This window comes from Amblyomma americanum, chromosome 7 (genome assembly GCF_052857255.1).
Source record: "Amblyomma americanum isolate KBUSLIRL-KWMA chromosome 7, ASM5285725v1, whole genome shotgun sequence".
NCBI lineage: Eukaryota > Metazoa > Arthropoda > Arachnida > Ixodida > Ixodidae > Amblyomma > Amblyomma americanum.
In genome coordinates this window covers 107,878,826-107,894,749 of record NC_135503.1, presented here as the reverse complement: position 1 = coordinate 107,894,749, position 15,924 = coordinate 107,878,826, and the positions used below count along the sequence as shown (strand labels likewise).

The 15,924-nt window shown below is 48.8% G+C and overlaps 1 protein-coding gene across 2 annotated transcripts in view; it reads left to right on the top strand.

The window, feature by feature from the left end:
- Window positions 1-1,413, top strand: part of LOC144099467 (SEC14-like protein 4) — a 53,209-nt gene extending 51,796 nt beyond the window's left edge. The window contains exon 12 of one of the 2 annotated variants that reach the window (XM_077632795.1): window positions 603-1,413. In XM_077632795.1, the coding sequence (XP_077488921.1) occupies window positions 603-715 (113 nt within the window). In that variant the 3' untranslated portion in view covers window positions 716-1,413. The remainder of the gene's footprint in view (window positions 1-602) is intronic. The other variant, XM_077632796.1, reaches the window with a different exon arrangement.
- Window positions 1,414-15,924: the final 14,511 nt, after the last annotated feature.

The following is a 15,924-nucleotide window of genomic DNA, read 5'->3' as shown; positions in this document are numbered from 1 at the left end:
TGGTGGAGTGCTTAGCTTGAAGCACTCCGGCACGGGTCGACCAGGTATTTCACTGCCTCCGAGATCGGTCCAGGGCATATTAGCGCGCGCCTTTTCTTTCTACCTTTGCTCTCATACCCTTTACCCCTCGTATACTTTCAGCACGCGGCAGCGAGCGTTGCTCGGCTTGAGCCAGTAGGCAGGCCCGTGCACTTTTCTTTCTTCCTATCAGCAACAGCAGCAGCAGCAGCAGAAGATGCGTGTTCGATCTCTGCTTGCACGTTACTCGCCGATTGTTCGTGATCTTTATGACGCCTAAGTTACATATGTCGCAACAAAGACTGCAAGAAAGCAATGGTACGAATTGCTTGCACAATACACATTCAGGTGCCTCACCCTCCGTCCAGGTCGGCCGGTGCATGTATAGGTTGCTTGACAAAGGGCGTGCTTGGCGCTCGACTGGCATACCGCTAGACAAGGCATTGTTCTGTAAACTGCCATTTGGTTTGTAGTGAGATGGCCGAGCTCCGATCCGGAATTTGCCAAACGTTATGTTTCTCTTCTTGATTTTAATCGTACACCAAAGCGATCATAGAGTGATGCGTTGCTCATGCGTTACGCAGACATCCTGGAGTTCGACAATTCCTACAGCTGGGTCCACGGCAAGACCCTGTCCTACATCATCGAAGTGCTGCCTCAGTCAGACGGAGAAGACACGAATTCTTCGTCACTCTGAGCAGCTCGCTGACTGCTACCTCGACTGAACTCGTCTCGAACACTTGGTTACAGACGTCTGCTAAAGGCACTGTGTGGTAACAGGGGCACGCCTAGCACCACACTTCTGCCGATCCCCTCGTCGATCCCGGGTTTCGTTACACGGCGCTTGGTACCCGACAAGCGCCGCGGTTCATGCGCAGTCACACAGACCATCAAATGCCGACGGGAGAAGTACCGCGACCTGATAAGGAGCACCTCATCTCGCTCGCTCTGTAATGATCTGTACTCTGAGCACCTGCAGCTACTCAAGAAAAGTGTGCACAAGCTGTGGCTGTTCCAGTGACAGGATCGCAGAAGAGGCTAGACGCAGTGAAATCCACAGCAAGACAAAAGACAGCATTTTTAGAGCAATCGTAGTTTTGCCTTCACGTGCTCTTTTGTTCTCTCCTTCTCTGTTTTAGATCGTTATCATAAACGAACTAATAAAAGTGCTGCAGATCTGTTATCAGCTGTTACAACTGTTTCAAATTTTAGTTTAATCTCAGATCGCTTATCAAAGAGGTTTACTTTTAAATACCTAGCAAAGGAAGTTGAAGGAACGAGACGTTTATGGCAAGCGTGTCCAAAAGAAGCTACAACACTTGTGATGTTTCAACACCTAAATTTTCTGTAGGCCGAGTTGCTTCTGTCAATAAAAACGATGCATTTTTTTTCCTCCATTCTTTCCGAGTTCTCTTAGTCATAACAGAACTTGCTCTTGGGCTTGTTGGTTTTCGTTCATTGATTATTTAAGGACGTTAGAAAAACAAGCCGGAACACCAGTGGGGAGGGCGAGGAGGAAAAACGTTTATTGAGCGTTAAAAAGGTATTGTCTGAGCTGGTGCTTGGAGTCGTAAGTCCAGGACCCCAGTGGCACTGGTCGACGAGCGCTCCATTTGGATAAGCGCTCGTCGGCTCTACAAGTTGATGCTAATCAGCTGCATCGCTCCCACTGCTCGAGTGACGTGTCCGGTGTCTGAATATTGCGCTGAAGCCTGGAACCCCCATGATATATGCCCCAGTGTCGGACTAGCGCTGCACCAATGGCAGGTGCTTCGGTATCGGGTGGCATGGATTTCGTGGAACCTTGGAAGGTTTGAAAAAGTTGGGGAAAGGGAGACGACAGGACGAAGCGCCACTTCCAACAGGTTTATTGCACCTGCGACACGAAAAGGAGCGGACAAAAGTAAACGGAGTATGCTGCTGCCTTCCAACATTTTCCATGTGTTGCCTTATTGAAATTGGCAGCTGTGGCACGTGAAGGGTGGTAGCGTGCACGAGTGTGCTTTCTCATGGACAAATAACGTTTCTTAACGTCCCATAGGGAAGGCGTGATTACAATTAGGACGGAATAACGTGCTCTATTTGCTTACGTCCGCATCTGTGTGCGATAAGTCCTATCGTCACATGCGCAGACAAGTCACCTACAGATCAAGAACGACCCGAAAAAGCACGCTAAAAAAATTTCTTCTCGACCGTATGCAATGAAACTGAAAAGTCACTTATGCACTGGCTGCCTTCTGAGTAAATCACGCTCGAGCAAAACCATTAAGCGCGTTCGAAACTCTGGAGTGCACAAAATGCTGACGTTGTTAACTTTGCTGCTATAACATTGACGCAGAACATCCTTTCCCGAAAGGTGAGCCCTGCACCGCATATCTGGTGCCACTGGCTATATTGGTGGTCAGCAAAAAACAAAAAGTATGTTTGAAAGCCGCCCGCATGGTTGGCTTCCGGAACATTTGAACCCAGTTAAACCTCTTATCGCCTGCAGTTACTGAGGTCAATTGCCAGTAATGTCGCGAAGCCAGCTTTTTCTTACACAGAAAACGCGTCGAACATTACGATTTCCAAAATGCCATAAGAAGTTGGTTCCAACTTGACACTTGAAGGCGCTTCTCGCGTCCCTAACCAAGTGAGGCCGCGGCGCGGCCAAGATCAAGGCTAACAAGTACTACGAAGTAATAATAAAAATAATAATTGGTTTTTGGGGAAATTAAATGGCGCAGTATCTGTCTCATCGTTGGACACCGGAACCGCGCCGTAAGGGAAGGGATAAAGGAGGGAGTTAAAGAAGAAAGGACGAAAGAGGTGCCGTAGTGGAGGGCTCCGGAATAGTTTCGACCACCTGGGGATCTTTAACGTGCACTGACACCGAACAGCACACGGGCGCTTTAGCGTTTTTCCTCCATAAAACCGCAGCCGCCGCGGTCGGGTTCGAACCCGGGAACTCCGGATCCAAACTACGAAGCCTAGCATGTAGTGTAGGGATTGAAATTTTGTTTGCGTCTCCGTAAAGGAAAAACAGAAGTGGGGCATCAGTCTCCGCAAGAAGGAAAAGGAAGCAAATTAAGAAAACAATAACATGCACGATCGCACTAACAAGGTTAACGCCTTCCTTTTTAACTCGACAGCGTTAAGGAGCTCATGGCGCAGAAAATCCGGCGTCGGTGTCGTCGTTGACCGGGATCGAAAAATGCACGAAAAATCCCCTGCGAAGCAACTTAGGGGGCAGGTGCGCCCCTTCACGTAACCTTGTGGCGTCATCGCAACCTGCCCACCGGATTGTGAGCAAACTGTTCACCGTGGCAGGTGGAAGTTAAATTAATGATTGGTCGCGAGATGTTGTTCGGGGAGAGCAGCCTGGCTCCCACAAGTACCACCGGTGGCCGCACCTGCCATCCTAGGGAAGTGGCGCGTCACTTAACCGCTGCACCAATGCGCCAGCAATGGTATGAGGACTCTCAACGACATATGAATGTAAAGTAGAGAATGACCTAATCTGCATATATGGGCATTAGCCCATTGCGCCATCCAGTTATATCTTTAAGGGGGAGCTTAAGTGTCCTCTGCAATGTTTCCTGTAAGAATAATGCTCTCGTGTGTTCACCTTGCTTTTACAGCAGACGAGGAAACATTGACACAGACAGGCGGCCTAGCTGGCGACCCGGATGCCCATTTGAACCGAGCAAAGAAACAGGAACGCAGGAAAGAAGGGACAGGGCAAGGCGCAAGAAGCGATTTCCTGTACTGCCCACCCGTAGAAAATTGCTTTTTTTTTTAATTCAGTGAACGAAAACTCGACGCTAATCACTCTCTGCGCGTGCAACGCTCGGGCGACGGGTGATCTATCGGCTTGTCAGAGCTGGTGTTTGAAAAACAACGCGACTCCATGACCGAATACAAGGCAAGTACTCACAGCGAAAATAATACAGGTAGAGAAATAAGGCGCTGCGCTCGTTTCGAAATGATCGCGGCCGCATTATAGCTCTATGGAATGTGCCAACCACTTCTTAGTATGGTCCTATCAAAACATCGTAGTCATAACTACGCTCACTAGTGTCCCTCCCCTTAAATGACGTACGAGTTTTCACCTGAGACGCATTTTTTTCGTTTTCGAGTGGTTTAGCTTTCTAAGCTGTTGTTGCTGTTTCCTGCACGGCAATTTCTGCTGCGCTGGCGGATACAAAAACCTCGATAGCACCGCGGCGTGCTATTTCCTCAGATTTCTTCATTGAAGTCTAATTAGGTGGGCATGCCCACAACACGTTCCTTCTTCATGGGCTTTAAACAGCCCTGAGTGATACATTCGGTGAGAACAAGGTTACAATTATGCCAGGGTGAATAAAACTAACGTCTGCGTTCGCGTCTTGATGCAATCGGCCGCAGTTTCACAGATTTCAGATGCGCCTTATTCCTTTCGGATGTCATCCAAACACACATTACGGAAGGCTCCGACAGTCACGTTGTGTGCGATTTGACATCTGCCGTGTAGGAGCCCTGAATAATATGCCAACGGAGCCGCTTGATATTTAAGTATAACGAGATGCAAGCTGCAATCATGTGGTCCAAAAAAAAAGGTTTTTTTCATTTCTGTTCTCTCAAGAAATTTGCTCACGTGGGCCACGCAGGATTCGCTGCTTAGGACAGATTGCTTGACTGGCACAGTCAATTGGATGCACGTACGTGTTTACTTAATTTTGAGCCAGTGTGCGCATGCACATGGACGTCCCGTGTTCTTGTCACCGTTTCCTGCCGTTTGTTTTCTGCTTTATACGTAAAGAACGAAGAAGCTTCGTGGCTGCCCCCAAAAGAAAGAAAAAAATGCCTGTTTTAGATAATGGAGCCAGCTGCAACAAGAGGCTTTACTGACCGCCTGCTACCACTCGAGTCAAGACGGGAACTTCACCTGATGCATTGTGATGGTAGCCGCCCGGATGCGAAGCTTTCAAATCTTCATACTGTCGCACCTTGAGCGTGAAGATGATTTCACGCTGTCCGAAGAGGGAACCCGCGATTTTATAGGTGCAGTTGAACCTCGTTACAACGAAGTTACAAGAGCCCGGCGATTACTTCGTTATAGCCGTAGCTTTGTTATAGCCCGTGTTGACCGAACTTCTAAGGGGAACCGTCATCCCTTCGTTATGTACACTACTTTGTTATAAAGCGCTTCGTTACAACGAGGTTCGACCGCATAACAGAATCTAAGCCTGTTATTTGGAAACACACTTAATAATGCACTTTTTTAATATATTCGAGTACAATACTAATCAGAGGTATGTATTCTGATGACACTGAAGCCTGCAGCGTACGCACGCCCTCTTGGTTGACTACCTACCATTGTGGAACTCTCCAACAGATACAAAACTGTTATCCGTGCTGCTCGATCCTTGCGTAATTTCGCTTAAGCAAGGTACTCGCACCTAAAGGTGTCTGCTAGCGGATTTTCAACTCCATATTCGTCATCTCATAAGGCAAAACCTGCACCCTTTTCCTATGTTTGGCACGAAAAATACAGGAACAAAGCTTATACGTCATAAACGTCTAAACACCAACGGCATCCGGCGTCTAAGCCAGCGGTCAGGCCAATGCGCTGCAAGTGGGCGCTTGCCGGAAATTTAACTTTTATAACGATTCCATGCCGATGCTCTTAATTATTTTGCCCCCTCTACAATTACCTTAAGACTGCGACAGTCGCTATAAGCTAATAGCTGGAAAGCAGTGTCAGTTACGAACTCCCCTATTAAAAGATGGGTTTACCAATGTCAACAAAAGACAATAATCTATTGGTCAAACGTACATTACAGAAGGCTATATGCATCTCTTTTTTTCAACGCCGCAAGAATTTATAAAGGCACGAATTTTTTAGTGCATTGCAATGACAACCAGTTATTAAACACGAAACTAAAAAAAAAAACATGCCCTGTACACGAGTGTCACTTCCCAGAACGTTTATTAGGAACAAAATAGAATAATACTCCCATAGCGATTAATATGCCAGCGACGAAGTGGCACAGATGTGCAACGCTAAACGGACACCAGTGTAACCCTTCACAGCAGTGCATCTCAGTTACGTTTCAGCCTCAGTACAAGAAAAAAGCTACAGAAAGCGTTTACAAACGTTTATATTCTTACGCTAGCTCATCAGCATCATCGTCGCGATGTATTATCCTTGTCAAATAATCCATAAAACGGTCCGTGCCGCGAGGACTAGGCGTTTTGTAAACAGTTAAAGGCGGCAACGTTACGTGCTTCACAGTGTGTTCGTGTCGGTACCCTTTGGACGAACCCTTGCCTGCAGATCGTCCGCGCTTTGAGGACTTCTTTCGGCGCCTGTCGAATGATATGTACGGTACTTCCGTGACTGAACTAGAACTGTGATCCACCGCACCGCTGCCAATTCCTCTATCATCTGAATGAGCAGCGCTGGAGCTGGTGTCTTCCGCAAAAGGTTCACTGTAGCCGGGCAGGCCTAAACTAACCGCCCTTGTACTGAGGAGCTCCATATTGTGCTCACTGGCTAACTTGTAACTAAATTCTTCAGTTAAAGTGGTGGTGGCATTTGAAAAATTATTCTCGAGTGCGTCAGTTGCAGCTCCGGTGGCGTCTAAAACATTATTTTTAACTACGTCCGTTTCAGTGGCGGTGGTCTCTGAAATATTGTGCTTCAAAACGCCCGTTGCAGCTGTGGTGGTATCTGAAAAATTATTCTTAGCTGCGTCCGTTGCAGATATGGTGGTATCTGAAAAATTATTAGTTGCGTCCGTTGCAGATGTGGAGGTATCTGAAAAATTATTCTTAATGGCGTCTGTTGCAGCTACGGTGGTGTGCGAAAAATTATTTCTGTCCGCGTTATTGAATACAGCGCCGGTGTCCGAAAAACTGCTCTCGTCTGCGTCCGTTAACGTAGAGCTGGTTGTTGAAAGATTGATCTTGTTAGCGTCAGCTGCAATGAAAATGGTAGTTGAAAAATTGCGCTCGCCTTCGTCAGTAACAACGGTGCTGACATCTGAAGAATCATTCCTGTCTGCGCCAGACAAACTGGTCTGCGCAGTATCATAGAAGGCCACAGTGGACGAGGACTCCAGCCTGACGCCGACTTTGGAGATACTGGTCGCGAACGAACTGTCCTCGGAACTCTCAGGCTGCGACACTGCAGATTCGTTACCGAGAGTGACGTATGATTTGTAGCGGCTTTCCGGCCAGCGGTTCTTCGTGTTGTCTCGTGCCATTCGCCGTGCGCGCTCGGAGTTGGGTGCACTGTGGCAGCCGCGCGGGTACTAACAGCCTTCGACGCGAAGTCGACGTCGAACAAAGGAAGCTGCGTCGTCAAGAGGTCAGCTGTGGTGTCCGTCACGAAGTAGTCCTCTTCGAAAGACGTTCGAGGCTGGGCGTGCCGCCGCTCAGTGAGCCTGTCTCGCTGGTCAGTCCTCGTTCTACTCTTGGCGTTGACGCTGTGCGTCGCTGCGGTCGCCGAATCCGCCGGAAGCGGAGAAAGCCCCCGTCGAGACAAAGGCGTGCCGTTCATCACCCTGGTGAAGAGGGACAGGTCAACCACGTCGCGGTCTTCCGTATCTGGGTAGGGGACCCCGTTTCTAACTTCGTTCACGTAGGTGTAGTACCAGAAGGTGTACACGGGCACCATGATGGCGCCCAACCAGAACACGGAGACGCACAGGCACAATCCCGCGAACTGCAAACAAGATTGCGACAAACATTAAGCGGCTGCAATCTGTGTTTTCATCTACAGCAATAAGATTTGGGCCACCAAGCGACAATAATCGTAATATAAATTAAAATAATGTAAGTTTTTACGTACCAAAGCCGAGGTAGCGACTAAGAGGCGAAGGTTTCAAAATAATTTTTCGGCCATCTGGATTCTCCGACCTGTACCTGGTGTACTAAAGTCTGAAGCAACATCATCGTCGTCATCCCAGTCACGCCCCCTTCAGAACAAAGGCCTCTCTCGCGGCCGCGCTACTCTCGCGTATTTCTAAACCTCATCCGCCCGCCTAACTCAATCGTCGTCTGCTGCGTTTGCCTTCCCTTGGAATCCACTCCACTGCCGTGGTGGAGCATCTATTGACGCGACAGAATAGGGGTCCCGTTCAGACGAAAATCCGGCGCCGGCGTGTTAGGAACATCCGGACTGGTCGAGAGGGTCGTGGCGTCGCAACCACATGATCAACCGCGGGTAATTAAAACACTCCACAACGATCGCGCAGTACAACACTGATGACGTCACTGCACATAATTCCTCAATGGCCTGCAGGGTCGGGTGAACATTCCATCAACATAACGCACTGCCCCTGGAGAAAGAAAAGCAACTGCGCTTAAAAGAAAAATGGTCGAGGCGGGACTTGAACCGCTGCCCCTTGGGTCGTGAGCTGGGCGCGCTACACCTCAACCACTGAGGAATGTTAATTCGTCCGACTTGGTTAAAGGGAGGCCTTCTGTGCATTAATTGCGATAAAACGAACAATAAAGAGATATAAATAAAACAAAATAACGAACACTGTCCGTATCTGCGAAGTCATATGCAAAGAGGACAACAGGCCGAGGAAGAGACCCATTGACGCTATCACGTCATACCCTTAAAGCGGAGCTTATTACATCAGGCGTCGCCACCTGCTCATAGTGTGAATCCTCAAAAGAATCCCTTCTATGCACTGAACACATTTACCGGCAATCTCCAATGCTATTTCGTAGTCTTTTTAACGTTCTGCTGCAAAACGTATTTGCGAGTCGTGACGAATTGAAACCAAAACGTAACTACGAAAATGTAACACTGGTCTGTGCAGGTCTTACCGCAGTGTTTTCTCATTTAACCCTTTAACCGCCAATTTATTTTCTGAAAAACGTACCAAAATCGCCAACTTTTTTAAGTCACCATAATGTTCTCCATGTAATACTGTTTCTGAAAATATAATACTTCGATGGTTTCTGGTTAAAATTAACACAAAAAGTTAAAAAAAAACTGCTTACGAGCATGGCTCTCCCACAGTGCATGCCGTAGTAATGGGTAGAACTCACGGAAATACGGCGTATTTATTTCATATTATACGGTGCGATGCGACACACAAGAAAGTGCATAGTTTATCGAGTTCCGGGCAATTATAGTAGTTATCGACCGTCAAGGCGTACCCCTTCTCAATAAATGGCTCCATAAGGTCCAGCACTACTTTGGCACCCATCGCTTCCTTGCCGTCCGTATCTACCGTCCCCTTGCCAGTGTACACTATCAAATTGCGGATGTAGCCGCTGGAGGATTCGCACAGTAAAAACATTTTCAAGCCAAACCTTGCACGCTTTAGCGGAAGATATTGTTTCCATGCTAATCTTCCCTTGTACAGCAAGAGGCTCTCATCAACTGACACATCCTGTCCTGGCACGTAGGATGCAAGGAAGGCCTCGTTCAGCCTTGAGATCACGGGCCACAGCTTCCAAAGCCTGGGGTGCGGGTAGGTCACTTCATCCACGGTTTTCATGTCAGTGAAATGGAGGCAGCGCTTCAACGCATTGAAGCTGTTCCTGCTCATGGCCTTCCTGAACACTGGCGTCTCCAAAACTTCATTTTTAGACCAGTACATGTCCACTTGAGGTTTACCAACAATAACCTGCAATATCATCAGTGCAAAGAAGACAATGATCTCATCGCGGTCTGCCGGTTTCCATGCAGAAAGCCGAGCAGCAAAGTACTCTACCGTGTGGCGATTCATCTCTGTGACAATTACGTCAATGATGTCCCAGTCAAAAAATACCTGAAACCAGCCGAGAATGTCGTGCTTGTCAGTGGGCTGCCGCAAGATCCCAGGCACTGAAGAAAAATGGAACCGTGGAGACGCGGGCGGCGGGTTTTTCGTGCTCACACGCATGCCACACACGTACATTATGCAGCGATTCACCCTCGTCGTCGTTGCCGCTTTCGCCGTCATCTGAAGTCGACTCCAGCACGTACACAAAGTCCGAGTCACTTTCAGAAACAAATTCTACATTGTCAGAAGTGCTGCTGTCACAACTGCTTCAAGAAGCAGCTCTTTTTCTTGGGACACTGCCACCACCGGCATTCCTCATGGATGACGCCATTGGGAAATGACTCGTTTGAGCCTTCATCAATTACACGCCAAAGGCGCAAAATGCATTTTTTTATGTTCGACTGCCGCCATCTATTGCTCAAAATCGCAACCAATGCAACTGACGACCGTAACTCGTCTTTAGTGGTGGCAGCACTGCAATGTCGGGTCGGACGAGTGTGACTCGTCATTGGCGACTTTGGTACGATCTCCCATGACGAGTACAGCTCGGGGTTGGCGGTTAAAGGGTTAAGATGGAGGTACATTCCGCGAGCATGTGACATTAGCTTGTTTTCGCCCACAGACTATAGTCGGATGCAACTCAAGATCGAAACGGCAGATGCCACTCAAAGGAGGCTTCCCAACCAATGACGTCGACCGCTTTTCATGACGTCGTGGTTAATTCGATTAAACCTTGATTGATCGCCCTTCATCAGCCACCTTGTGCGATTTCACGCCAGCAGATCAAAGGGGATTAACCACGGCGTCATGAGAATGGGTCGACGCCATTGGCTGGAGGGTCTCCTTTGAGGCGCATTTGCCAATTCGCTCTCGAGTTGTATATGAATATAGAGGCTCAGGAGATCTTAAACCGTCACGTGTCATTTCGGCGCTTTCAACTCTCGTATGTGGCAGTTTTTTATAGCCGGATAGAAGTCAAGAAAAAAACGGCTTTTCCTTGTCAGTAGACCCCCTTCCAGACAGTGATGTCGGCTGATTCTCGTGAACCTGCTAACGTGAGCAGCGCGATAATGCACGGAGGGATGCCCTTTCATCTGCCACTCCCTCCATTGTCATGCTAGTAGGTTCATGACAATCAGCAGACGCCACTGGCTGGAAGGCGGTCCTTTGATACAGAGCGTTGAAGAGGAAAAGCCGCTTTTTTCTTGAATTGTATCAGACTACAGTCAACTCGCATTTCTTCCCGAGCAGAATACAACTATACGGAGCCGGAGTTAACAAGAAGCAGCATTACAAACAGCCCGCCACTACTGCAGCCTTGGCTATTTCACGGTTTGGTAGTTATGAATGTTTATCTCACAAGCACCGGCCACTCGACTATTATCAGAGGCGATGGCTCATATAGGCTATAATGCCGGACTGGAGAGCACGAGTTCGGAGGCTGGATGCAGCCATGACGGCCGCACTTTGAAGGAGGCGTACGCGCGTACTGAGCAATCCCAGCCGATCGAAATTAACCCAGAGCCCTGCAATCTGTCGTCCTTTAGCAATTTACAAAGCTTTTAACGACTTTGGCATATGCAAAGGACTGCGAATACTTAGTCGATTAGCTGGTGCAACAACAAATTGCGCGGTTCCATGTGTGCGGCCGATTTTAGGAATCACTTACCTGCGCTTGCACAACGTCAGGGCGCGCTCCGGGCGACTTATTGAGGTCGAGAGGCTGCTCTGGAGGCTTCGGGCGATGATCGTGACGGCCGCACGGCGGAAGGCCTAGCCCGTCCGTCGCCACGAAGCCCCGCTCCACATCCAAGATTCCGAGGCCGCGCTGCTCCCCTTCGCCTAGCCTAAGACGGGGGCTGCACGGAGGGTGTGGGGAGTCCGGAGACAGCACCGCCTTGCAGGACTGCGTGGACAGGCACAGAACTAAATTTGTTAAACGAAGAGGACAGGCTCGAGGTGGACCTCTTATTCCAGGGTTTTTATAGATAGGCGGCTGCGTCGCAGACCAGCGATCAATCAGACAGAGCCAGCCATCTACCGTGAAAACGGTTAGCCATACGCCTCCCTTGTAGTTAGGGAGAGTGGTCAGGTAGAGGACTGACAGCATGCCAGTGCGTAGGGCGACCACTGCGGAGACCCTGAAGTGTGCCATCGCAGCCACGAAAACGATGAAGGCAGGGATGATGAAGGAATCTACCTTCAGTTGGCGGAAAGTAGTGTCCTAATGTCGCGAAAGTAAGGATTGGCTGGCAAAGAAACTCGAAACACGGCGGTCATTCCCAAGCGCCGGAAACTACGTAAGAACAGCAGCACTCGGAACCCTTCGGCAGCGTAGTTGTGGAGTTTAGGCGGCTCGCCAATAGCATGAACTAACAGCACTGTGAGAGGACGCCTGCTGACAGTTATAGACCACTTTATGCTTCCCGGCGTCCACTTTTGTCCTCGTGTCACAGACGAGAGAGCGAGCAGCTTGTACAGCTTCTGCCATAACTCTAGCTGTCTTCGGCTGAGACGCAAATGCATCCGCCCCGGTGCGCAGGAAGTGACGTCAAACACGACACGACTTGCACGTCCCTTTGTACCTCAGCCGAACGTGTGAAACAGTCGCAGAGTCCATTGCATTAAGAACCAGCGCTAAAAACACACACAGAGGACGAGACGAGACACACGTGTGTCTCGTCTCGTGTGTCTCGTCTCGTCCTCTGTGTGTGTTTTTAGCGCTGGTTCTTAATGCAATGGATCACAACCAACTCGCCCAATCCTCAGTTCTTCTACAGTCGCAGAGTGTCGTCTCTCTTTCTGCCCTCTGGTAACCGTGATCTCTCCTAGACTATCAGATATCTCGGAGGCAATTTTTACTAACAGGCTATGCCAACGAGCGCGATTAGCGATTTGTACACATAAAGCTGCAGATTCAGTAAGGGCACACAGCGCGCGGTACCATGCTTAAACCGGTTTGCAGAAACAGTACAGACGAGGGGTGCGCGTGCTGACGTGTGCCTTCTGTTTAAGGAACAAATAAAGCAAACAAATATCTTCGGTTACCGAGCTTGTCAACACGATAATTAACGTGTCTGACCACGTCAACTAGCGTTTTCACGTGGTCAGTCTATCCCGAGCCGGTTCGTTTCTCCTTAGGCGACCTGGCCACCAGAGTTCCCCTGGGGTCACCATATTGACACCCATTATAGCAAAGACACCTGATCAAAATAAGTCAGCATAGGGCACAGATCCCAGCCACAACCCGTCCTCTAGAGGCGGCCTCCAATTCTTGATCAGCTTAGAGTTTCTTCTGCTCCTGCGTTTTTCTTCATTTTGCGCGTGTTCCACATTTCTCTGGAGGCACGTCGTCCGCAAGCCATCGCTATATTCTCTATAGGACGTCAATGGGCACCCCTTTGCCCTCATTGTCAAAATGTGGCCAGCAGCTGGGCACTAATGGTGCCTCAGACCACCATGGTAACACTGCAGCTGAAAAGAACTGGGGACAGTTACCTGCTCAGTGAGGAGCCTGCCAAGCGGTCAGCCGCAGCGGAGAAGCAACAGGACAACGACACGTCATCTGACGATGTCTCGATGGTTTTTGGCGGCGCTGAAGCCATCGCCGACATGGACGAAGTCGAATACGAAGGCTTCAAACTGGTGAGGCATCGCAAAAGTCGCTGGGTGGGCATACTGCTGCTTGTCGAACCATGTGACGCCAAGAGAGAATTGCGACATATGAATCCGATAGAGGTCTCTTCTGCCATTGAAAGTACTCTTAAGGTTGCACCTAATCGCACCCCATTTACCGCCCAGGGTGCCTCTTGGTCGATGTAAGATGGGAGGATTATGTCAACTCCCTTCTTCAGTGCCGACACATTTGTGGTATCAAGGTACGCGCCCGAATTCCCTCTGCGTGCCAGCAGCATATTTGCATAATCAAAAACGTCCCAAAGTGGTATTCAGACGAGGAACTTCTATCTCCGCACAACGTAGCGCAACAGTGCATGACCATTTCACATTTTAAACGGAGCGCGCCGCCGTTTCAACCCAACGCTGGGCAATAATAATAATAATAATAATAATAATAATAATAATAATTGGTTATGGGGGGAAAGGAAATGGCGCAGTATCTGTCTCATATATCGTTGGACACCTGAACCGCGCCGTAAGGGAAGGGATAAAGGAGGGAGTGAAAGAAGAAAGGAAGAAGAGGTGCCGTAGTGGAGGGCTCCGGAATAATTTCGACCACCTGGGTATCTTTAACGTGCACTGACATCGCACAGCACACGGGCGCCTTAGCGTTTTTCCTCCATAAAAACGCAGCCGCCGCGGTCGGGTTCGAACCCGGGAACTCCGGATCAGTAGTCGAGCGCCCTAACCACTGAGCCACCACGGCGGGGCAGCGGTTTCGTTTTCTCTACCGAACCAACATGGTAGGCATAAGTTCTAGGAGCGCCAAGAGATGGCGCTGCTCATTTCGCATATCGTCTTTTCAATCCCTCTACTGACAGACTTCTTAATTACAATTTGGAGCAGTGTGGGGCCATTCTGTACAGCGAGAACCCCGACCAGCAGCGAGGACCGGTTCGCAGGGCCCACGCTGCGGCGCAGGCCAATGGGCTGCCGGAATCCGCTTCAGGGCAAGGGAACTGAGATAGTGTTAAAGATAAACGTTCACTAAGCATCCCTTGTGCTAGATGCAGTATGTGCACCTGTGACGTTCAAAATTGGGGGAATTTTCCTTATAGAGAAAATTTCAGGGATAACATTTGGCGAAAATATTTTTTTCTGAATTTTACGAAAGTGCAATAACCGAATTCAGCTCACTTTTTTTCCATGCTGAAGCAGTTTTTCATCCTGAGAGTTTTCGCGCTGCTACAGAAAAGAGGACCAGAAATTGAGATCTACTGGTCTATCTGAGGGAATTTTCGAGTGGGTTCCAAGATTAGGAAAGCGTAGCAGGGGGCGGCAGAAACTTAGGTGGGCGGTTGAGATTAACAAGATAGCAGCTGGCAAAGGACAGGGTTCATTGGAGAGACAAGGGAGAGGCCTTTGCCCTGCAGTGGGTGCAGTCACGCAGCTGCGGCTGGTGATGATGATGACGAACACTGCGCAGCATAACGCCCACAGTAAGCTTCCACGTGCGAAAGCCCTTTCTGCAGGGACGCCGGGAACTTTTTTTTTAGTGGAGGGGGGGGGGGGGCATACTTCGAGCTTATTTTGTTATTTATTTATTTAATGCCCATTTACACAATAAACTTTATATCTTTATTATTTTTTTATTTTTCAATGTTCAAAAGTCGATGCAAACTGTCACGCTGTGGTGACGACACTCTAGCAGTCAGGAAGACAACGATGAGGCTTCCAAAGGAACTGTTTAATGGTCTGACTCGCGCCAACAAATAACGGAATGACTCGGCGGCAGCGATAGCCACAAGCGCTGCGCTCGGCGGTCATCAGAGTGAATGCCTGCAGTTGTTGGCCGCCCTCAATTTAAAGCTGGCAAGGAACCTTCGAGATAATGAACCAACAGCAACTACAACAATGTGGAAAAATGTGGAAGCTTCTGCACGTGGCCACGATGAATAGAGATAAGTCTGGTCGCATCTCGCATTACAAAACAAAATGATAAAGCCGCGTGCCGGCGGTTTTGAGTTCGAACGAACAAAAGGTGCAAAGATTCACGGCAATATAAAGCGAATTGAAATGGGAGGCTTTATAGATGGGAAGTTTTAGGCACGAGGAGTGATCAATCAATTGCAATAAAAAAGTTTGTGCATAGTTTGTTTATATAAAAGAAATGGGCGCAAAAATGGATAATTAAGGACCCAGAAGAAACGCAAACGACATCAGACAAGCTCTTGGTTCTTCTCGGTCCTTGTCCAAGTTTTGCACCAAATTCTTTTATATAATATGCAAAGCCCACTTGCCCGACAACACGCTCTTCTAATAGTTTGTTTAAACTCTGCTAATCATGGCCATGTATACGGGTCTGACATGACTGCAGGTTTAGGTTACTCATATATACGAAATGCTTTACAACTGGCTACGAAGCCAAGTAGCTCACCCCCACTGTGCTTTGCATTCAAAGAGTCCTAGAAGTGAAGGGCTTCAATTGTCGCCAATCTGATCCAAGTTACACCAATTGGAGACTGAGGGGAAGGGG